The sequence below is a fragment of the Mercenaria mercenaria genome, chromosome 2 (assembly GCF_021730395.1).
Source record: "Mercenaria mercenaria strain notata chromosome 2, MADL_Memer_1, whole genome shotgun sequence".
In the NCBI taxonomy this organism is placed as follows: domain Eukaryota; kingdom Metazoa; phylum Mollusca; class Bivalvia; order Venerida; family Veneridae; genus Mercenaria; species Mercenaria mercenaria.
Window position 1 is genome coordinate 48,470,427 of NC_069362.1, and position 21,651 is coordinate 48,492,077.

Genomic DNA, 21,651 nt, shown 5'->3' on the forward strand with positions numbered 1-21,651 from the left:
ATTGAGCTCTTGAGTCAACACACACACAAATATACACTTCCTCAGGTAGCTGGTTACTGACAACTGCCACCATGTGATATTAGGCTGCAAAATTAAACAATGTGTACAATAGGATAGAAACAGTGATTTCTTAGAATTACTGCAAACAAGCTAAGAATATGCCGCCATCTTAGAATTTATCAATCATGTAAACCATGCATGTACATGAATAAAGTATTAAAAACAAAATGCAAGTAAACACAGATCTTTTGCAACTTGTCTTAGGAATAAATTGCAAGACAACAAAAACATTTCCTAACCTTAAAAGAAATCCTCAAAGCCTCCATAATCAATATTATAGAACAAATCAAACTGTCCCCTGGAAAACATGTCGGACAACTGAAGAAAAAGCGGGGTCTTGTGACTAAAATCATAAAACAGCGGGAACTTATTGCAATGCTTGACTGGTTACTGAAATTTATGTAAGAATTGGTCAAAGGGAAGCAACTTCTGAATGACTTAAGTTCCAGAATAATCCACATTGTTACATTTACTTCGGGTAACAGAATGATAAATCTATTCACAGCTTTCAGCATGTGTAAAGGTTCAGTTGAAACTCGGTATCACGAAATCCAAGCCATCGAGCGTATTAGTTAGAGATAATCAAATTCGACTTAGAATGATATATTTTGTACAACGGGACTTGAAACTATCTTCGAAAAAGCGAAAATTTTAAGATAAGCGAGTTCAAGATATCAAGTTTCTTATTCCGAGGGATATTGCAAACCTGGTAAACTCAATCGGATTTGCGAAAAAAAAGATAATACCCACCGCCCCGCCAAATTATGGCACAAAAAAGACAAAAATTTCGAAATCCATGCCATCTTGTAGGGCTGCGAGGTTCAAACTCTTGTAAAGTTCATAGTTCTCATGCACTAGTAGCATAAGATAGCATATTCAAAAGCTGCTTTCCACAGAATAATTAAATATCGTAATGGACAAAACAAATTCTACTTATACTCGGTCTAATAATATTGTTTTCAATACTAAAGCTGTGAAAATGGTTAAAATCATCATACATGTACTTGCAAAAATTTCGTTCGATGGAAATACCACGATAACACTGGCTGTCTTTCACGAAATTTAAGCAATTATTTAAAAAAAAGCACTGTTAACACCGGCACATGCGTAGACATCAATTGTTGAATGTAAATAATGCCAAATGTCCGGCAGAAACTATTATGGATTATGTGGAAAAACAATTAACTCTACGTAAAGCAAAACATACATGTCGGAACTACTGATTGCGGTCGTCTTTATTGATTGTTTACATCCGGGGATTTTTTTACGTACAAAAAACCGACGAAATACTTCACTTTCAATTTAACTTTCATAAAATGAGTCTATGTACTAACTTAAAATCAGCGACTACAAAGTAACAAAATGCAATTTCAATATTGTAAGTGCTTTTTGCATAATCTGAATCGTAAATATAAGATATAAATGCTTGCAGTCCCATGAATGGTAACTTTAAACAGAAAGTTGAATCGATATGCAATATCCAGCCACATCCCAAAGGCATATCATGATGCAAGAGTTTTTTGAAAATAGAGAGGGAAATGACCACGATTGTATAGAAAATTGTATGCAACCATAAACTAATCAACAAAATGTCAAAACACGTATACACTACATATGGCCCCTCGTAGTAGATGTGTATACTAAGTTTACTATACTTGACTTTGACACCTCAAAAAAAGAAATAAAAAGGACAACAAAGGGACGGACATGCAGCAGACTTAATTAACAGATATCCACGTCTTTGTAGTATTACTTTTTTTCTTGGGTGTTAATGTCACATTGACACAGTTATAGGTCAAGTGGCAACTTTCCAGCTTTTATGGTGGAGAAAGACACCAGGTACCCCTCCGTGCATAATTTCATCACGAGCGGGCACCTTGGTATAACCATCGACTTTCGGTAAACTAGCTGAACGGCTTCCTCACACGATGAATTTAACACCCTAGGCTCGAACTCACATCGGTGAGGGACAAGTGATTTAAAGTCAGCGACCTTAACCACTCGGCCACGGAGGCCACCCGTAGTTAGAATTTTATCTGAGTGTGATGCAATATTCAATTGAGATTAAAGAATAATAGAATATATCACAGATTTCAGCATGTGTTAAGGGGATATTTAGAAAAAAATGCTGGCCCATGGTCTTAAAATATTATTGGAACGCGACTCATAGCCACATACACAGAGGACCAAGCTTTTTATTCCGCTTTTTATTGTAACGCTGAGACACACTTCAATCGGACTTTAGGAAAAGGTTAAATATCATCGTTAAATTATAGCAATAAAGAGACAAACAAATTGCGATAACAATCATCTAATAGCGCTGCACGGTTTAAAATGTATAACATTTCTCATGCACTACTGGCTTGAATTTCTGTCTGTCCTTGTATAAACGTTTGTACAAAGCACAATAAATGAGAATGAACATATCGTACAAGATATATTGTGCAAAAAAAAAACATGTACTTTTTCTCAAAATATATTTGTTCGGTCTCAGATAATCAGCACATAAGAGCGTCAAAGACCCTTAAACACCGTCGGTAAAATTAAAAGCTGCAAGGTCGTATTTTGTATTGGCAATTCAATTCAATAAGTTATGGCATATATATATTTTCTGCTGAATTGTAGTTATATATAGAAATATATATTTTAGGCTTAATTGATATCCAGTTATCTTAATTAGTTTTTGGCCAGATATTGGCCTAAAGCCCATTTCACGTAAAAAATATAGCAAACTTGCTGCATAATATTACATATATAACTAACATTGCTCTAATGACGTGAAACGGCAAATAAAATGACTATCAAAATTTACGTAATACTTAAGAAACGATAGGGTCCTACTAATAGTTTTGCGACTTTATTTCTTTCTTATAGACTATGATCTGTCTTGCTCACATATACAGACAGAAAGGCATTAGTTTTATCAATCAATTTCAAAAACTTGACTTGTATATTTAGTCATTGATAGAAGCTAGATGATGCTAAATTCTATTGATATATTTTGGAATATTGAAGTTTGGATGCTCTTTATTTTTTGTGGATTCTAAAAATAGTACTTACAAATCTGATTTTCCAGATACTAGTATTGACTAACTGTTAATTAATGTTCAAACGCAGGCATGTCTTATTTACGTCAGGACACGGTCTACTATACTTGACATTCTTGATAATATCTTTATCAATATTAGCATACATGTTCTCCATTGCACTCCGCTGAACATAAATGTAATCGAAATAAACTTACAAAACTTCATGTCATAACCAAGTGATACGTTTGAGTGTTCACAATTGCATTTGAAAGGGGAATTTAAAAAGGTATAAAAGCAATATGACGGGATATGTCTTTAAAACAGCTAGTACAGTGATGTCTTTTGATTTTAATAGCAAGAAAGTTCTTATTACGGGAGCTGGAAGAGGGATTGGACGCGCTTTAGCTATTGCTCTTAATGAGACTGGATGTAAGGTTTATGCTCTCAGCCGTACCAAGTCTACGCTCGACTCTTTAGTTGCTGAGCATCCTAAGGTTGTTCCAATAGTTGCTGACTTATCCAACTGGGATGATACCAGGAGAAAGCTTGAAGATTTGGAACCGCTCGATGGTTTGGTCAACAACGCCGCGATCCTAGGAGAGAAGTATCCTTCAGTTGATTTTCCGAGAGACTCTATCGATAAATTACTGAATACTAATCTGCTGGGCGCGATAAATTGTGCACAAGTGGTTGGGAAGAAAATGATTGATTCCAAAATAAAAGGATCTATCGTGAATATTTCAAGTGTGGCCGGAATAGGGGCTTTTGATACTAACTTGGCATACAATGTTGCGAAAGCAGGACTGGACATGGTAACAAAGCAATTTGCTCTCGAACTCGGACCATACCAGATAAGGGTTAACTCAGTCAATCCTACGCTTGTCATGACGCCAATGATAACAAATATTAAGGAAGGCGTATTGTACGAAAAGGCTTTTATTGCCAGGACACCTATGGGTAGAATTGCAAAGGTGGAGGAAATGGTTGGGCCAATATTGTACCTTCTTAGTGACTTTTCAAGTATGGTTAGCGGCCAGATGCATCCAGTTGATGGTGGAATGCTTTCCAATATAGCTGTCAAAATATAATTTCTTTGACAGGCTATATATTTCTTTTGGTTGTACTACAAATATGGTTCGTATCAACTTCCATGGAATAGCCGATTGCTTATTACTAAATAAAATGCCGAAACAAATCCATTGCTTACGGAAATAAAATGCACGCTTTAATCAACATATCTCAATAAAATGTTTCACAGAAAAACACTGCATTTTATATTAGAATACGCCTATCATCTGTTAGTTGTAATCGTGTGTATATCAACAAATACTGGTTTGTTCAATTTGTTCAAGGCTTTATTGAGTCGTGTCTTTTGTATCACAAGATTAAAGTTTGACTCGTAGGTAGGGCCACATCATAACTTAATCTCCAGCAGTGACATTTTAACAATTTGACGTCGTACAAAAACTTGGGAAAATGACAAAACTGCTATTGATTTGTTTGATTTGATTCCTATATTTTAAGTTATTTTCGAGTTGTTTGACTTAAGACAAGATTTGATCGATGTAAGGACTTGTCGACCCTAGAAAAGTAAAATCTATCTTGGCCTACACTCTCGAGCGACACTAGTATCACTTCTCCTGGTCGATAAGAATATGTTTAAAATGGGAAAGAAGTGCCTTTGTGTGATTATGAACCTGACAACTGATGAATACAAGTCTAGTATGCAAATATCGCCTAAAGGCACAGCAGCACTGTTTTATAACCTTATTAGCACATGTTCCACTCTACTATTCCAATAAAATGTTGCACAGCATTGAATTTCATGTAATGCGCGGGGACGCCGGTGTTGTCTGGTGTCGTTGAAGTCATTTCCTTCCAAATATTTGTTATGAATTTATTCATTCTAGGGTCGTATTTTCCTGTATCGGCCTTACTTTACCACCACGCCAGAAGATTAAGCTCGTGAAATTATGTTAATTGCCCAAGTTTTCTTTTGTAAAATAATTGTTAGTTTGTAGCTGCTTGTCATCCTGTCAATGGGATGTTTAGCGCACCCGAAAGTATGCCTAATATCGTCTGATGATATCTGGCACACACGCTCATAAGAATCTGATATCGGTCTCATGCTGCTCATATATGCAAATTTGTTACCATAATGAGTAACATATGGAATAATAGTAATTATCATTGAAAGGCACCACCCTCTCATGAATTTACCTGTTTCTTACGAGGTGCAGTCAAAAAGTTCCTGGACTGGCCAATTTTTAAACATATTTGACTACCGATCAGGCTAAAATTTTCTACACTTATAACTCTGAACACGTTCTTAGTGTTTGCATATGTTTCACAAGCATTCCGTCAATACTTCGTTTTACATTGGGTATGAGCTAAGTTACGGAGCACTTTGAAAAATGTAGCGCCTCCAAATTTTTTTTATCATTAAATGTCATTACAACTCTTTAGTTACGTTACAATACTATAAGTTGATGTAATAATCGGTAATTAAACATACAAGTAAGGAGTCTGTTATCCGTAATTTCAGGTGGTACGGAGGGGTTTGACACTTGGTATAAGGAAAAAACGACCACACTGAGAAACAGAGAACTTGTTATTTCACCAAGATAATGCCCCAGTACATCTGTCTGAGGATACTTTAATGACAATAGATTTCTTGGGATATGAAAGACTGCAACACCCGCCTTATAGTACCGGTCTAGACCCCATGGACTTCGCTGTGTTTCCGAGGCTAAATGCTGAATTACGTGGCCGCAGATTTGATTCTGAAGATGAACTTAAATTTGCCGTACGATCCGCAGTGAAAGGCTTCGAAAAAGATTGGCACGGGAGTATTTTTCGCAACTCAGTAGATCGCCATCAAAAGTGCATACAATGCAAGGGGGAATACTTTGAGAAACAGTGACCGATTTAAACAGTGAAAGTTACGTGCGTTTTGATATCGTGTTTAGATAAGACGTTGTTTTAACGTCAAAGTGCTCCGTAGAGTATAAGGTGTAATTATTTGAGAGGAAAAAGGTCGGTCATTTTTGTATAAGCACTCCTAATGTTTTAAATTGATGTATAGAAAACTATTTTTCTTATCACTGTGATATATTATATAATGTTCTGCTTCGAAAATGCCGACAATACAAAATCAGTCTATTGTTTCCGGGGAGTTCATCGGGCTACTGTTGGTGCATGTCGGGATGTGTTGATGCGTGTCTTTCGGAATTAACCAAACTGTTTTTATACTTTATGTGTCAAGCCGCCCATACACAAACATAGAATGTTGAAAAAGTCCCGCGTAATCTCTTGGTGAAGGCTATAGCAAAGTTTTTCTACTGAGGGAGCGGGCCTGTACCGGGTACTAACATATGTATAATACGTTCTACCTTTGAACAATATAAATTATAAATGTATTGTGCTCCTATACAGTTTTATTTTCTTACCTAGTAGAATGTATCATATGGTAGTCATGCTTCTGCAACTATATAGTTTATAGTGGCTATAATGCGGATACAATCACAGTGACTGACTGGTTTTTATCAAATAAAAGGTGAATGATAGAAGCAAAATGGGCTTGTATGTTGTTTTTTGCATTCATTCTGATCTGTATCATATCAGCCTGTGATGTGCATCAATATGGGTGCCTATATAATGGTGGGGCTTTGCATAACACGGGTCAGAGGGGGGGGAATGGAGGTCGAGCTCCCAGATGATAGGTGTGCCGCTGACCGTTTCATGCTGAAGACCATCAGAAGGCGGTGCCCCAACGTATACACGATCCTTTACACTCTGCATCTGGTGATAAGGTAGCAGGAATGCGCGGCGCCGAGGTTTTGCAGTTAGGGTACTCGAGCCTGGGAACGGAGGGGGGAGGGGGTTGCAATGGTGATGATGTTCCGTACGGTCTGGCAGTTTTTATCCCAGAATGTATAACACAGACAATACGTCTATTTTCCGAATCTTTCAACAGTTAGGTGATGACGTCATCATGTTTCAACGTCATATTATAAGGGTTGAGAGTTACTGATCAGCCGTGAAATTATTTTAGTTAAACGTAGATATATTTTCACAGAGTTTATAGACAAATTCTTTTTATTTTTTGAGGGGTGAGGGGGAGTTTATTTAAGAAATAACCATATCTAGTCCAGGAACAAGAGTACAAGTAATGCCGCACACTGGTTAAAATCTGACAGTTTATAATGCTGCAGTGTAAGACGGTACCATGCTTTCCTTTTGGCATTTAAATAACTGTTTTTAATATGTTTGAGGTATTACATAACTTACGCACACACTGGCTTACAGTTATATTTGGAAGTCATATAATTCTAGGGCGGTGCCCAGCTGTGTTTAAATGTAGTTGTCTTTCGGCTGACATTTCGGCATCATGGACCGCAGGTTTGCACTCCCGTATTTGATAATACCATGTATTTTCACTTTAAATACATTAACTGAAAATAATTGATTAGAAGCTAACTTCGGACGCCTGTCTGTTAACAGTAACTTGATTATCGACGGAGTTTTTTCTTTCTTTTTCTGGCGTTCAGGAGTTACTCAGGTGTTTGTAAATTGCTTCAGTATTTCCACGAGATGTCTTTGTGTGATTTTAGTGCATTTCGATGCATCTCTGCTTGGTTTCATTTGTTTAAAGGCAAAATCATGGGCACTTACATCCAGTGGTGACGCACACTGTGTATAACTGAGAATGGGACCTTGCGAACATGTTGACATCTTCAGGGTGTATGGTAATTTAATACAACGTGCGGTTGTTTCCGGCAGCTGTTCACTGTTTGATTCTAATTGGATAGTAATGTATGCTTTAATTCTTAATATATCAACTAAAAATTTTGATTAGATACTAACATTTGACGCTTGCCCGAGTTTTTCTGGGAGCCTACTACGTTGTGTGTAGTTATGGCGGGTGATTGCATAACTTGCGAGCACACTGAATTACGGATGTGTTTGGGGGTCGTATAATTCTAAGACGGTGCCCAGCTGTTTTTCAATGCAGTTGTCTCTAACTGGCATTTCGGCTTCATGGACTGCTGGTTTACACTCCCGTATTTGATAATACCATATATTTTCACTCTAAATACATTAACTGAAAATTTTTGATTAGATACTAACCTCGGACGCGTGTCAGATTGTAGTGGCTTGGTAATCGACGGGTTTTATCTAACGTTCCGGAGTTAATCAGGTGTTTATAAATTGTTTCAGTATTCCAAGAGGTGTCTGTATATAATTTTATTGCATTTCGAGATGCATCTCTGCTTGGTTTCGTTCGTTTGGAGGCAAGGTCGTGGGCGCTTACATCTAGTAATGACGAACACTGTGTATAACTGGGAATGAGATCTTGCGGGCATGTTTACATTTTTAGGTATATGGAAGTTTGATGCAACGTACGGTTGTTTCCAGCATCTGTTCACTCTATGATTCAAATTAGATTTTACTGTGTGCTTTATTTCTTAATATATTAACTAAAATTTTTGATTAGATACTGACATTTGATGCTTGTCTGAGTTTTTTGGGGGTCAGCTACGTCCGTTGGACGATATTTTTGCCGGGATAGTTTTCCAAGATCCGGAACATGCTTTGGTAATTGGTTCTGCTTGATTTTATGTTGCGGTGTATCTCTGCATGTTGGAGGGGCGGTTCGGCGCATTTCTGCTTGGTCCATTTTAGTTCGGGCAGGTGAGGTTCGTACGGTATGACCGGGGGTCTGGACGAATGGGTGATCTAGAAGCTTTTGGTCGTTGAAATTGTTTAAATATTAGAGATTCTGTCCAAAATTCGGACGAAAATTTTGATACATACTCGGAATTCGGAATTTTAGTTTACATGGTTCTAGGCGGTGCCCTAATGGTTTCACTCATTGTGTTAAGGTAAGTATCTCGCATTGTCACAATTTGGAGAGGATTGTTGTTGTTGTCTTAGGGTTGGGATATAGGTTAGTGTGGTTTCGGATTTCGGGTGTGGTCTCGCCGCCTGAATTGTTTTATGATCACATGGATATTAGGATGGATAGATTGCTTGTTGACTCAGTAGATGTTTTTTGGGTGGCAAACAGCAGCCGTTTTGATCTGAATCAAATGCAAGTAACCAATGACACATATAATATAAAATATTTTTGTGAACAGAAGGCAGATTAGATGGTCATCACAATTACTACATAACACTTTTGTCTTATCATCTACGATATTCATAGTGATTACACGGTTGAACTGGTGGCCACCTTCAATAAGGATCCAGCCAGGTCCTTACACAAACTGAATAATGAATAATGATTTACAACAAATGGTTTACAAAAATCTCCACAATCACTTTTTCATGGAAGATATTAACTTTGAAGAAGACATGTGAACAGTTTTGCTTGGGGGTTGCTTCGGATTCGGGCCGGATAGGCAAGGAGCGTTGCGCGCGCGTAAAGGCCTTAACTTGCCATTAATTCTTCGCAAGGGAATTTATCTGGTATTGTTTCCGGGGAGTTCATCGGGCTACTGTCGGTGCATGTCGGGATGTGTTGATGCGTGTCTTTCGGAATTAACCAAACTGTTTTTATACAGTTGGACACGGCTGGTTGTGTTTGCAATGTCATGTGGAATATTTGAATGGCACTTTTCTGCGAGCCAGTTCATTCATTTCATTTGTACAACTTGATGTTGCACGACTCATAGGTACAGTGGTGAAGAGCACATACTTTATGTGTCAAGCCGCCCTATACACAAATATAGAAACTTTTCGACTGTACCTCGTACATCTTTGTAGGGATAATACACGTTTTTTGTGTATTAACGTCTCGGTCACAAACATATCCCAAGGGTTTTTGCAGACGTTAATACACAAAACAAACGTGTATTGTCGCTATTCTTGCATAAAAACATTACACGACGACTAAATGTATTGTTTTCATATGTGATGACTTTACGATTCCGGTACATTTGTTAATAACCATTCTGTCGTTCTTGGAAACGGTAAACATGTTTTAAATATCCATAACCAGGGCCCCAAAATCAACAACATTACTATAAGCACATACTGAAGATTTTTACACGATTTTTTATCTCTCGTTATTACAAACATGAAATTACCAAAAATTATTCGTATAACTTCAACATTTAGTAAACAGGAACACAATTCCAAGAATAATAACTTTATATTCGAGTTATTTTGAGTACTGACACATTTAGAGTACGGATGAGTACGAATGTAATGTCAAATTTTCAAGCTGTTTATATAAATTCTTCCGGAAATTAGATAAAAACATAGCGACTGATACTTACCAAAATCATAAATATGATTCCTAAAAACAAACAATCGCACAAGTTACAAGCGATTTTTAAACATTCACGGTGTCTACAAAAACTGAAACGACGCTGAGTTCTAAAAGTGGAGTAAACAAGGGAAGAAGCGAGTACGAATATTGTTGGGGGCAGCGCATTTGGCTTTGGGAACTGATACTGCAAAAATTTCTATAGTTTAGGTTGCATCTTTTATGCTACAAGAAGAGGTATTTATTATAGAAACAAGACGCAGATAGCAGATGTCAATCTGCGCAGAAATACATATACGTCCCTGGGAAAGCATTTCAAAAATAAAAATCGGGTATTAACAGCACGTGAATTGCCTTGTTTGCACACGATTTTTCTCCCGTTAATACATGGGCGGATCCAGTGAAAAAAAGTAGTTTTTATGCAGGAATACCTATAACAGTATTCCGTTTTTATTGCTAATAGCATCCACTGACACATCAAATCTCAGCCTATATAGGCTAGCAGTTCGAGTATTCCTGTTTTTATTCTATTTTAGATGCAACTCCATAAAAATCAAATGTCGTTACGGATGTAGTACAGTTTTTCCTTTAAAAATAAGGAGTTTCACAAAGAATACATGAAGTTACGATGTCATGTCTTTACGGATGTGAATTTCCCGCGCTAACTTCAGGGCCATTATTGACAATGGCCCGGGAGCTCATTATGATAATATGACAAATCATAAAGCAAGACGGTGACAGTATAAAACTATTTGTAGGTACTCGTGCGATAAATCCTAATACATGTATCGAACTCACTAAAAGGCAATAACTGTGCATTGTTGCATAACCAAAAAAAATTCATACATAATCATTTTAAAATCATAGTTAAACATACAACTCATGCTTACCGGCAGGAATCGTGACATTGTCTAAACGCACAAAACCCGCATATCTTAAGGAATACAACAACTTTTCCTATTCTCTAGCATGATACCTGACCCGTATTTTTTTATTTTTTAACTGAAGAAAAACAAATTGATTTGATTTTCGTTTCGCTGTATTATTCATTACTTCAGCACAACGATACACATAACAAAATGAAGTATGCCACTTGAATTTTAGAGACTTAAAACATTGAAGTCTACAACATACACTCCAGGTTTCCGTACATTAGACACAGCGAACTCATTCGTCCTCCACCTCTGATCCACAGTTACGCGCAAAGAAAAGGTAGTACAGAATCCAGGAACACTGGTTAGGTTATCAGCCCGCCATACTGTTGCATATATTTATATATAATACTAATCAGACTGCAATTATAACTCTTCTTTGTATTTTATGTCCACACACTCGGCGGGCTTTTCAAACTAAAATGGTATTTTTTGGTGGTGTGCATTTTGGAATTTTAATTAACTACTGTTTGCTGATCAAATTGCCCCTTCCCCTTTTTTTAATCGATAGAGTTTTGCCTTTACGTCACAAAAGCGGCGATGCTGAAGCTATTTTTGGACCTCGTCTATACAGATAACTCCGCCCTTTCAGTATTTTTTTCCGATACGAGGTAAGATTAATTTAGGCATACACTGAATGAACTTGTTTACGTTGCCCACTACATGACTGAGAATTTTACACGATAAAAGGTTGATTAAACGGTTGTTTCAACGAAAAGTAAAACATTTAAATCTTAAATGAATGCACTACATTTACGTCGCGTGGATGTGAAAAATACGGAATCCTTTAATACATTATGGGCATTGTCCTGCCCTGCCTAAATTTCATAGCCTTTTGCTGTAGATTTTTAAATAATGTTTCTTGTGTTTAGCTTTCATAATGTAAAACGCAACTGACTTGTGGTTGAGTGTTGGAGTCGCTCATTTCAAATCACTGTAACCCGTCATTAATTGAAAGTCATAAGTTCAATTCCCGGAACCGACCATGCCTCTTTAGTTGAAAAAGTCGGGAATTTCTTACGGAATATGTGAGTCTAGAACTTCCCAAGAACAACGACAAGTCTTATCAACTGCCTGTCTATAAATAACGGAGATAGTGTATGAAAGACGGGCATTACACCCTTCAAATAAATAGTAGATACATTCACATACATGTGCTATATACGCAAAAAAAAGAATAAATAAACAATAGCTAGGCCCTAACGTAAAAATATAATGGACTTAGAGTTGTAATAGTTAAATTACGGAATATTTTTATGATGAATCTATCAAGCTCTTCGGAAGTAGGTTTAATAGTGTGTGACGGTAAACAAAGCGTTGACATAAAGCGTTATCCAAGATTTTATGATGCATTCTGCAGAGGTTTATCAGATTTTTATGGATATCACAGTTACAAGTGTTGTGTAGCAAGGGACTGGGAATTGCTATAGACGCAAATATTATTCCCTCGTCGAAAAAAATTGTCAAAACAATTGGACGTTGTTGAAATACGAGTATTTTACTTTTTAAAGAACGTATCCATTATATTTACGTTATTGTACCTCTTTTCAATCGTATACAAGGACGGGGATACTGGGCCTATCTTTAGATATGATTACCATGAGCCCTGATAGAGTCAGAGCGCGCGCTTTGTAAGTCATAGTGTTGGGTGGATCAATCAATTTTTAACTCGAGGTGTGACGTAAAGAAAAAAAGGATGCATTCAACTCCTTCAAGCGACAAGGTGAATACGGTAAAAAGCTAGCAGATGGGCGGGTTTAACCTGTCAGGAAAACGCCAAAAATAGCTTCAGCTTCAGCGCTTTTTTGACGTTAACGTATCAAAAAAATGTGAAAGGGCAATTAAATCTTCAAACAGTAGTATATGATTTCTCGCTTACCTTAAAATTGATAATACAAATGGTAAAAATTGTTGGTAAATACTGTTATCAATTCGTATGTAATTTTAAGGCCCTAAATGTTTTGTCATTTGTATTTGGGTTCAATTTTTTCATGAAAGGACAGTTGGTCCTTTAAATACTTGACTTAAATTACATATCTGAAAATATGGAAAATCACTACATATTAATTATGTAGTTTATATGTATTAACGGTGTTATGAAATAGGTTTAAAATAGTATACAGTATATATAATAGTATAAAATAATCTATACAGCAAAAGAGAGGATAAGGGTGCACTCACACTAAAAAAAGTGACAGTTTTTTAACAATAGACCATTTCTGCATTACATTTAATTATATAAAGGATACTACATAAGTGTCTTTTCATACTGATTTTTTTAACGAGCTGAATAAAATGCGAGACTCTATTGACACTCAATAACTTTTTATATACGTAATAGTTCTTCCTTGTAGAAACTGCATTACACAGCTGAAACATTTATCCACTCGATGCACAGTTTAAATAACCGCAGTAATGTTGAAATAACATATTTTTTTCTAAAATACTGACCTTGTATCTTGTTTACGTACTGATGTCAGCGATTTTGTTTTAACTAACCTTTAGCTCTCGCTTAAAATTATAACGGACCCAAACACGTTCGACCCCCTGTGTAGATATATAGTTCTGTTTCAAAATGTTTGCGTCATTGAAACACTATGTCTTGTATAATACATTTTATTGTGCAACTGCCACGCCTCGTGCAGGAATAATGTTTATCGACAAAGACACACTGTGTCAGTTTGAGTAACTGCATCTAAACTCTTGACTAATCGCAACTGCAATACATGTGAACAAATCGCACACTCGAGCCGTGTGCAAAGTTATTATAATAATTACTTATTTAATATCCTCCACAATTTGAAGATTGCATAGGCAGTGAATGGAACGTTTACTCAAACAGTAGGGTAATTTTGTTGTTATCGTTTTTGAAATCTTCGTCAGCGTTTAATTTAATGCATGACTTCTGTATCCACATTTTGACAGATTTTTTATAAATGCGTCTACTCACACATTGCAAATGTTTCAAGTTTTCTCACGGGAAGCGTTACTTTTTTATAGTCAACTTACACATCATCTAATTTTGGCACTGCATTAATTGCTAAATGGTTTTTCGGTATCCAGTTGTTTGATATAGATTGACAGATTAGATTGCAACCATTAGTAAAGTCTAGAGTGTTGTATCATCAGATGACTATCATTTTTGTTCTCCAGCTGCGTGCTTGATTTGAGCCGCACTATGAGAAAACCAACATAGTGCATTTGCGACCAGCAAGGATCCAGACCATCCTGCGCATCCGCGCAGTCTGGTCAGGACCCATACTGTTCGCTAACGGTTTCTCTAATTGCAATAGGCTAAGAAAGCGAACAGCATGGATCCTGACCAGACTGCGCGGATGCACTATGTTGGTTTTCTCATGATGCGGCTCATTTACCAGTATTTTATTGCATGTCATTTGAAACTTCAAGAGAATAGTCTGGATGGTGATCTGTTTTTTTTTTCGTACACACATATTTCCAACATGCCCAAACTGAGTATACCGAGGTTCAGTGGACATAGTGTTATGTAGATAGGTTTATAGAAAACGAGCGCTTGGTCGTTGCCGTAGAAACTTGCAAGTATCAAAACTAGGGGTATTATGCAAAGTGCTTCGCCTGAAGTGGTGTTTCGTGCTGGTAGTACATATTTATACTGTATGCTAAACATGCATTATATCTTGTATTAAACCTAGTACAAAATACTTTTAATACAGATAAACCTTACATAAAACTATATGTAGTAATTGTTCATATTTTCAAGTGTAAAATTTGGATCTAATATACCTTTGTGATATGGTCTGTACCTCGTATCTTTGAATGTTCGAAACCCCGCATGAGATGTCTATTTTTGTATGTGAGTAAGCCATCAAGCTGGCTTTGTGAACAATTTATGGTTTTATCCAGGTATCAGTACATACCTAAAGTTATGTCAGGGTCTTCCTTCCAGCATTAAATACGTTAAAAGTTGGAGAGTTCTCTCGAGACACAAACGCGTACGTGTAAAGTATTGCAAGTTTACTTTATATCATTTTATACTAAACTCCTTAAACGTTTTAGGCTTTTCCTGCATATTTTGTCCATGTTATTACTTCCATTGTTCGAATGTTTCTACTTAAGCTTGTCACTTAGGCAGACAGAATCTTTAGTTCTTGTGAGACAGATCTATGCGAAATATCTTCTTTAGAAAACTTCAGCCAAGCGGAAGCCCAATATACGCATGTTATCAAGATACATATGACGGGTGCGCAAAAAAATAAAAAGTTCAATTAGCAATAAACGATATTTAAAATGATTCACATTTTATGATCGACATCAAAAATGACAATTTATGCAAATTTATGCACATTTTATCAGTTCAGTTTAGCTGATAATGCAAAATGTCTCCCATCCGTTTCATTGACGATGTATAATCTGTGCAATGATTTAGTCCTTCTTTATGACCCGAAACCGCGTTTTCAGAACTGGTTTTCAAAGGTCACACAGCTAGATTAAGAGCGTCAAACTCATTTATGAGTTTCACGAGTCCTCAGACTAATTTAGAAAATATTGTGAGATGTCAAAATGAATGTAATTTTGTCATGTTTTCTGATATGATATCAATAATCCAATAATAATCTTTTTTGGCTGTGTGGATGGAACTATATTAGTACACTGAAGTTTTAGTAACCTGTACTTTAGGCGAAGCATGCTTCTTCCATAGTCCTGAAATACTGAAATATTTAAATGGTGAGATTATCAATGTTTGTTTTGCTACATGTTAACAATAAATACTCTTTGACTGTACAGCTGATGTTCTTGCCAAATCTTATACTATTATTTATACTATAGACCAACTACTGTTTATTGATACGGTTTGCATATGGTCTAATTCGCCATTAGTACGGAATAAACAAAGACTTGCGATGCTGAATACGGAAAAAGAACGACCCACTAAAGTCACGGTGAGGATGCGTACACCGGATATTGCCATTTAGTGATAAGGTATTTTCCGAAAACGTGATTATTCTTTGCCAACAAGGTAAGTTAAACCCCGATTTACTATAATTGTGTTATACTACTACAGAAGAGGAGAGCATTACTTTTAATAACCAGATACTGTGTATATGCTCTAACAAGCGTAAAATGAGTCAATCTTAAGTAGAAACGCTAAAATTTGTGATAAAATGACAACTTATCATTTGATAAATGCAAGCCGTGAACACATTTCTCCCAATACTATCACCTATTTGCATTGTGGGGAAAATTCTGAAAATTTAGCTTTGTAAATGTTTATATGACGGAGAAATCGGTCACAAATGATGGCGTACTGTGTGCTGTGTTTTCAAAATAATATTTGAACTGTGTACGAGTATTGCAGTTTCGTGTACTAAGTATTGATATTGAAAATCGTGCATATTTCCAGTATTTTCAGTATTGGTGGTCATTAAATAGACAAGGCATGTAATAGCATCGGCCCAAATGATGGAATGTCTTTTTCTGTTTGCAGATGGCATTGGACTTCACAGCGAAAAAAAGACAGTTTGAGCACTGGAATTACAAGTTACAATTACAGCGGCATGCCAATAGTCACATCGAGAAACTGTCTAAAGTCTAGCCATTGCCAAGTACAGGCCCAGCCACAAGGACCCCCGTAAAGTTTTACGATGAAGCTTTATGTCAACTTCCTAAGACAAGAAAAAGAAAGATGATGCTTTATGTCAATTTCCTAAGACAAGAAGAAGAAAGATGATGCTTTATGTCAGTTTCCTAAGACAAGAAGAAGAAAGATGATGCTTTAAGTCAGTTTCCTAAGACAAGAAGAAGAAAGATGATGCTTTATGTCAATTTCCTAAGACAAGAAAGTATAAACCTCTTCGGCAGATACACTATACTGACTAAAGTTTAGGGTTAGGGTTAACATAGGTTTATAATAGCGTACCGGAAAGGTTGATGCGCTAATCGGACCAAAGTGTTTATAAGTCATAAGACAAGAAAGTATAAACCTCTTCGACAGATACACTATACTGACTAAAGTTTAGGGTTAGGGTTAACATAGGTTTATAATAGCGTACCGGAAAGGTTGATACGGTAATCGGACCAAAGTTTTTATAAGTTTTATAATAATGTAACACATGATATGATGACGATAAGTGTGGAAAAGGTATCCCCTTACATGAAAATATGTAATCCTGTTGCCTTTAAACTTCAAAGGGAAATAAGCCTTGGTCAATAGATGATCCCTATTGATTTTGATATCAATAGTTCAATGGTCAAGGTCGTAGGGGCTTTGAACTTTTGGTTTACACAATATTTATTTTCCAGACATGCATTTCATACAAACATATATTAATGTGGTAAGATTGAGGAGTAAGCTAAAAGCTTGTATTAAAAACCTCTTTCCTTTTAAACTTTTAAAGTGGTGGGTTCTCCACAAAAATGTAGACTCAATTGACCTTAAGCCTTCGAACTTCATAGACCTTCTAGTTTCACACGTTCTTTATCAAAATAGAACATGACTTTTAAAGTATTGCTTGCCAAATAATGTTTAATAAAAGAAATCTGTCACAACAGAACCTATTTCAGTATCAATGCCCAGTCTTTTATGTGGGAATCATGTACTCTCGTCACATTTACGCAATAACTAGCTGCTTCTTTTAAAGTCAATAAGTCTTCGTCTGTCTTGCTTTTCTCTTTCTTCTTAATGCAGCGTCAAAAATGTGATCTCTGTTATGCAAGTAATATATAATTGTTAACTCCTCGGAAGAGTTTAAGTCTGTTCTTCGAAACAACTTGCATTCTTCATTATACTTCATATTAACCAAGTTGGAAAACACCTTGCGACGTCAAGAAATACAGAAATCTAAAGGAAACTTTCCTTGGCAAACAAACTGATTAAAGGCTATATATTGAACCATCTATTTTGTCAAATTCTGAGGTCATTTAGTTCAAATTTTCTCGTAATATCGAAACGTATAGTAAAACTTTAGGGAATTTGTTTTCTTTCTTCTTTTTTTTTTTTGACTTCGTAGTAGAAAGGTGAAATTACACATTTCTGGGTAGGATTTCAGTAAAAGTCTGTTACGGCAAAATCTTTAACCAATTTTCACGTACACTGCACGAGAGAGATATATATGCAGCATTTCAAAAATAAAGGAAAATTATATTTTTGTGCATTAAGTACTTGCCTATTATCAGCTGTTTTCGGCCAAAAATGGCATACCAAGTGCATTTCTGCGGTACTTTTCTAGGATTTTCTAAGATTTAGGGATTGCGATATACAAATTTCTAACAGTTGAAGATTTAAACTAATTTTCTGTAACTGCTTTTGGCCTAGTCTTTGATCTTAATTTTTCTGATAATTTTGGGGCCAGTTTTGGCTTAAATCATGTGTTCCCCTTCTATAAAAATGTTGCAGTTTATATTTCGATTTTCTTTTAATTTCATAGCTTGATGTACTCGCACCTCTCTAAACGTACAAGGTTTATACTATACATATCCATTATCTGCTAACTGTCCATTCTTAAAGTATCCATTATTTTAAGAATGGACAGTTACAATCTGACTAAAGTACTTGATCTTCTAAACAAAGATCTGAGGATGACCCATTCACATTCATTTTTCTGTATATTTGAATTTCCGAAATTGCTATTTTTATTTTCGCAAATCTATTTTTATTTGAACCAATCAGACGACTCGTTTCAACAAGCATTTGGGTGAACCATCAAAATAGCGTCGAATGTCAAAGGGTGAGAAAAATGTGCAGTCAGTCCGGGACTTGAACCCGAGACCTCTCGCTTACAGGGCGAGTGCTCTATCGACTGAGCTAACCAGTTGTCTGACACCTTACGTGATCAAGTCCGTACCGTGACATATGATTTCTCTCAAAACACGAGGGCGTGGTCGCGATGTGGTCGTCATAAGAATTGTAAATAAGAAAAACCCAGGCTAAATATAGATCTTTTAAACTTCTACTTTCGCTTTCAAAATGTTGAAAGCAAGGCTCTGATTGGCTAGCGGAAGGGTAGTCAGAAGGAGGCTATCAATAGCACGTCTTCAGATCCTAAGCGTAGCGTAATTGGAGATGTACTTTAGTCAGATTGGGACAGTTACAGGTTAATAATGGATATAGTAAAATAATCGTGTGTATAGAGCGGTATCGGTACAATACCCTATATAATGGACAAAACTAACAAAGGATTACGTCACAACCGTGTTTTAAATTAAAAAAGTAATACTGTAATGAACTCCTGACTATCTACTGACGTGAAGTAAGACATTTTCAAATCAATGTGGTAACAATGGTGAATAATTAAGAATGATTAAAGAGAATTTAGACACAAATTATGAATTACTAACTAACTTACATAATGTTTTATGAAAACAGAAATGATATGTCTTTATGAATTATCATGAAAACGGCCAGTAGACAATATTTTCAACAAACTCAAATGCAGGGGGTTATGATGCTTTCTACAGAATAATATGCGAACTTTATTTCAATGTGTAAAAACTGTAAATGGTCGTAAATGACACGGCTTTGGCTAGTGTAAAGGTGAGCCTTCAATCAAAACAAATGATAATCAAGAGAGAGAATACTCGAAATTTCTTGTTACAAACTGACCTTGTTTTTCCTACATATGCTAAAGTGTCAATGCGTCTGGTATGTCATAGGAATGGCTTCATTCGAGTCTTCAGTAAAATGTTTACCAGTGTTCATGTTTGTTGCTACTGCTAGCATAACATATCAAAATTGACGTGGAAACATTATTAAAAAATAAAGAAGATCTTTGTATGTTCTTCATCCACAGCAAAAAGAGCACATACTGGTCAATTATATGGTTCCTATTGTTGTTTCAAGTAAACCCCAATAGATGCTATAAAAACGTTCAACAACACTATGAAATACAGAAAAACAGTTGCACTATGATTAAGTATATCGGCTGTCTTGCGTCTTTTGTTGTCATGAGGATGCTCTTCACCCGAGTCTTGAGTGACATGGTTACCAATGTTCTTGTCGATTCTCTTTACTGCTAACAGACAAAGTCCACATACCATTTGCAGTAACAATGAGATTGAGACGGCTGTAATTGCCACATAATACAAAGGATGTTTTTTATGTGTTATCGACAGAAACACCAGCTCAGACGTATTTGCAGAAAAGAGAGCAACATCAAAACTCTTGTGAACAGCGTGTTTTTTTCTTTCGATAGTGGATAATTGGTCCTAGAAGTATATTGTATTTACATACATCAAAATCTTAAACAATAGTGCCATGATATAAATTAATGTAACAGTATTGTGGCTTTTATGCCATTGCTCAAATAACAAGAGTGCTCTAAAACAGATTCTTATACTATCTTTTAAGATTAAAGGCAAAATATCGGTCCTTAATATCCACCTTATGATTGTAAAAATCAATAACTGGTTTCTCAAAGCACTAACTTTTCTACCACCTTCTCAGTAACATGTACAGCCATATATAATCAGTTACGTGCACGCTATAAAAACATCAAACTAGTTCATTCAATCTTGGAAGCATAGAACACAACCAGCAGTCTCATTTGGACTGAGTTTGTTCATGAAAGGTAATCACAAATGCAATTTACCTCACTCCTGCTAGTACCGGCTTAAACAGAACTAAGTTTAACTTATAAAACAACATTAACTGGACTCCATGATCCTAAAGAACTAGGACTAGTAACAATACTGGCCACCACACGACAATAAAAGACCGGTGGTGTGGCATTTAAACAAATCAATAAGAAACATCATTGGGAGCATAAAAAGTAACCAGGCACAATAATAGGAACCCAATTTCTAAACTTTAACTCTGTTTCTGCGTTTGTCATTTATATTTATAGTGGCAGCTGCTTTTAAAGATAGTTCAATATGTAATGCGGGTCGCTATAACTTACACTTGAATAAATGCACGAATTAGTGCAATGATTATCACTTGTGAATTGACCTTTTCTAAAAAAAAAATACATCCCTGTAGACAGAATTGGGCATATCATTGAGGCACTAGTTAATTGTTGAATACAGAGGTTATATTGACAACTAAATAATAAGGGTTTTAGTTTTAAAAGAAGTGACCTGTGACTCTTTTACAATTGGTACCATGACAAGGTTGGCAATGCCGTCACAACACCAACTTCTAAGAGACACGACGCAAGGTAATTTTCATTAAAAAGATATCATTTTATTCTGTTGACTAAGTGAAACAAACCAAATTCATCAAGTCGTTACTTAAGCATTTAATATGTGAAGTTAGAATCCAGCTAAGCAGCGATTAGACCGGCCAGCCCAAAAAGCGAGAAAATTCGCTGCTATACACTGAATACATTTATAGCATGTACAAAAATAAAGACGGACATACTGCAGATATAGTTTGGCAAGGTTT

General features: G+C 36.1%; 1 protein-coding gene across 1 annotated transcript; it reads left to right on the forward strand.

The window, feature by feature from the left end:
• The first annotated feature begins 3,282 nt into the window (after positions 1 to 3,282).
• Positions 3,283 to 6,754, forward strand: LOC123562185 (L-xylulose reductase-like). The gene is made up of 2 exons (XM_053536527.1): positions 3,283 to 4,223; positions 5,635 to 6,754. Exon 1 carries the CDS (start codon positions 3,389 to 3,391, stop codon positions 4,175 to 4,177), a length of 789 nt encoding a protein of 262 aa, XP_053392502.1. The 5' UTR covers positions 3,283 to 3,388; the 3' UTR covers positions 4,178 to 4,223; positions 5,635 to 6,754.
• Positions 6,755 to 21,651: the final 14,897 nt, after the last annotated feature.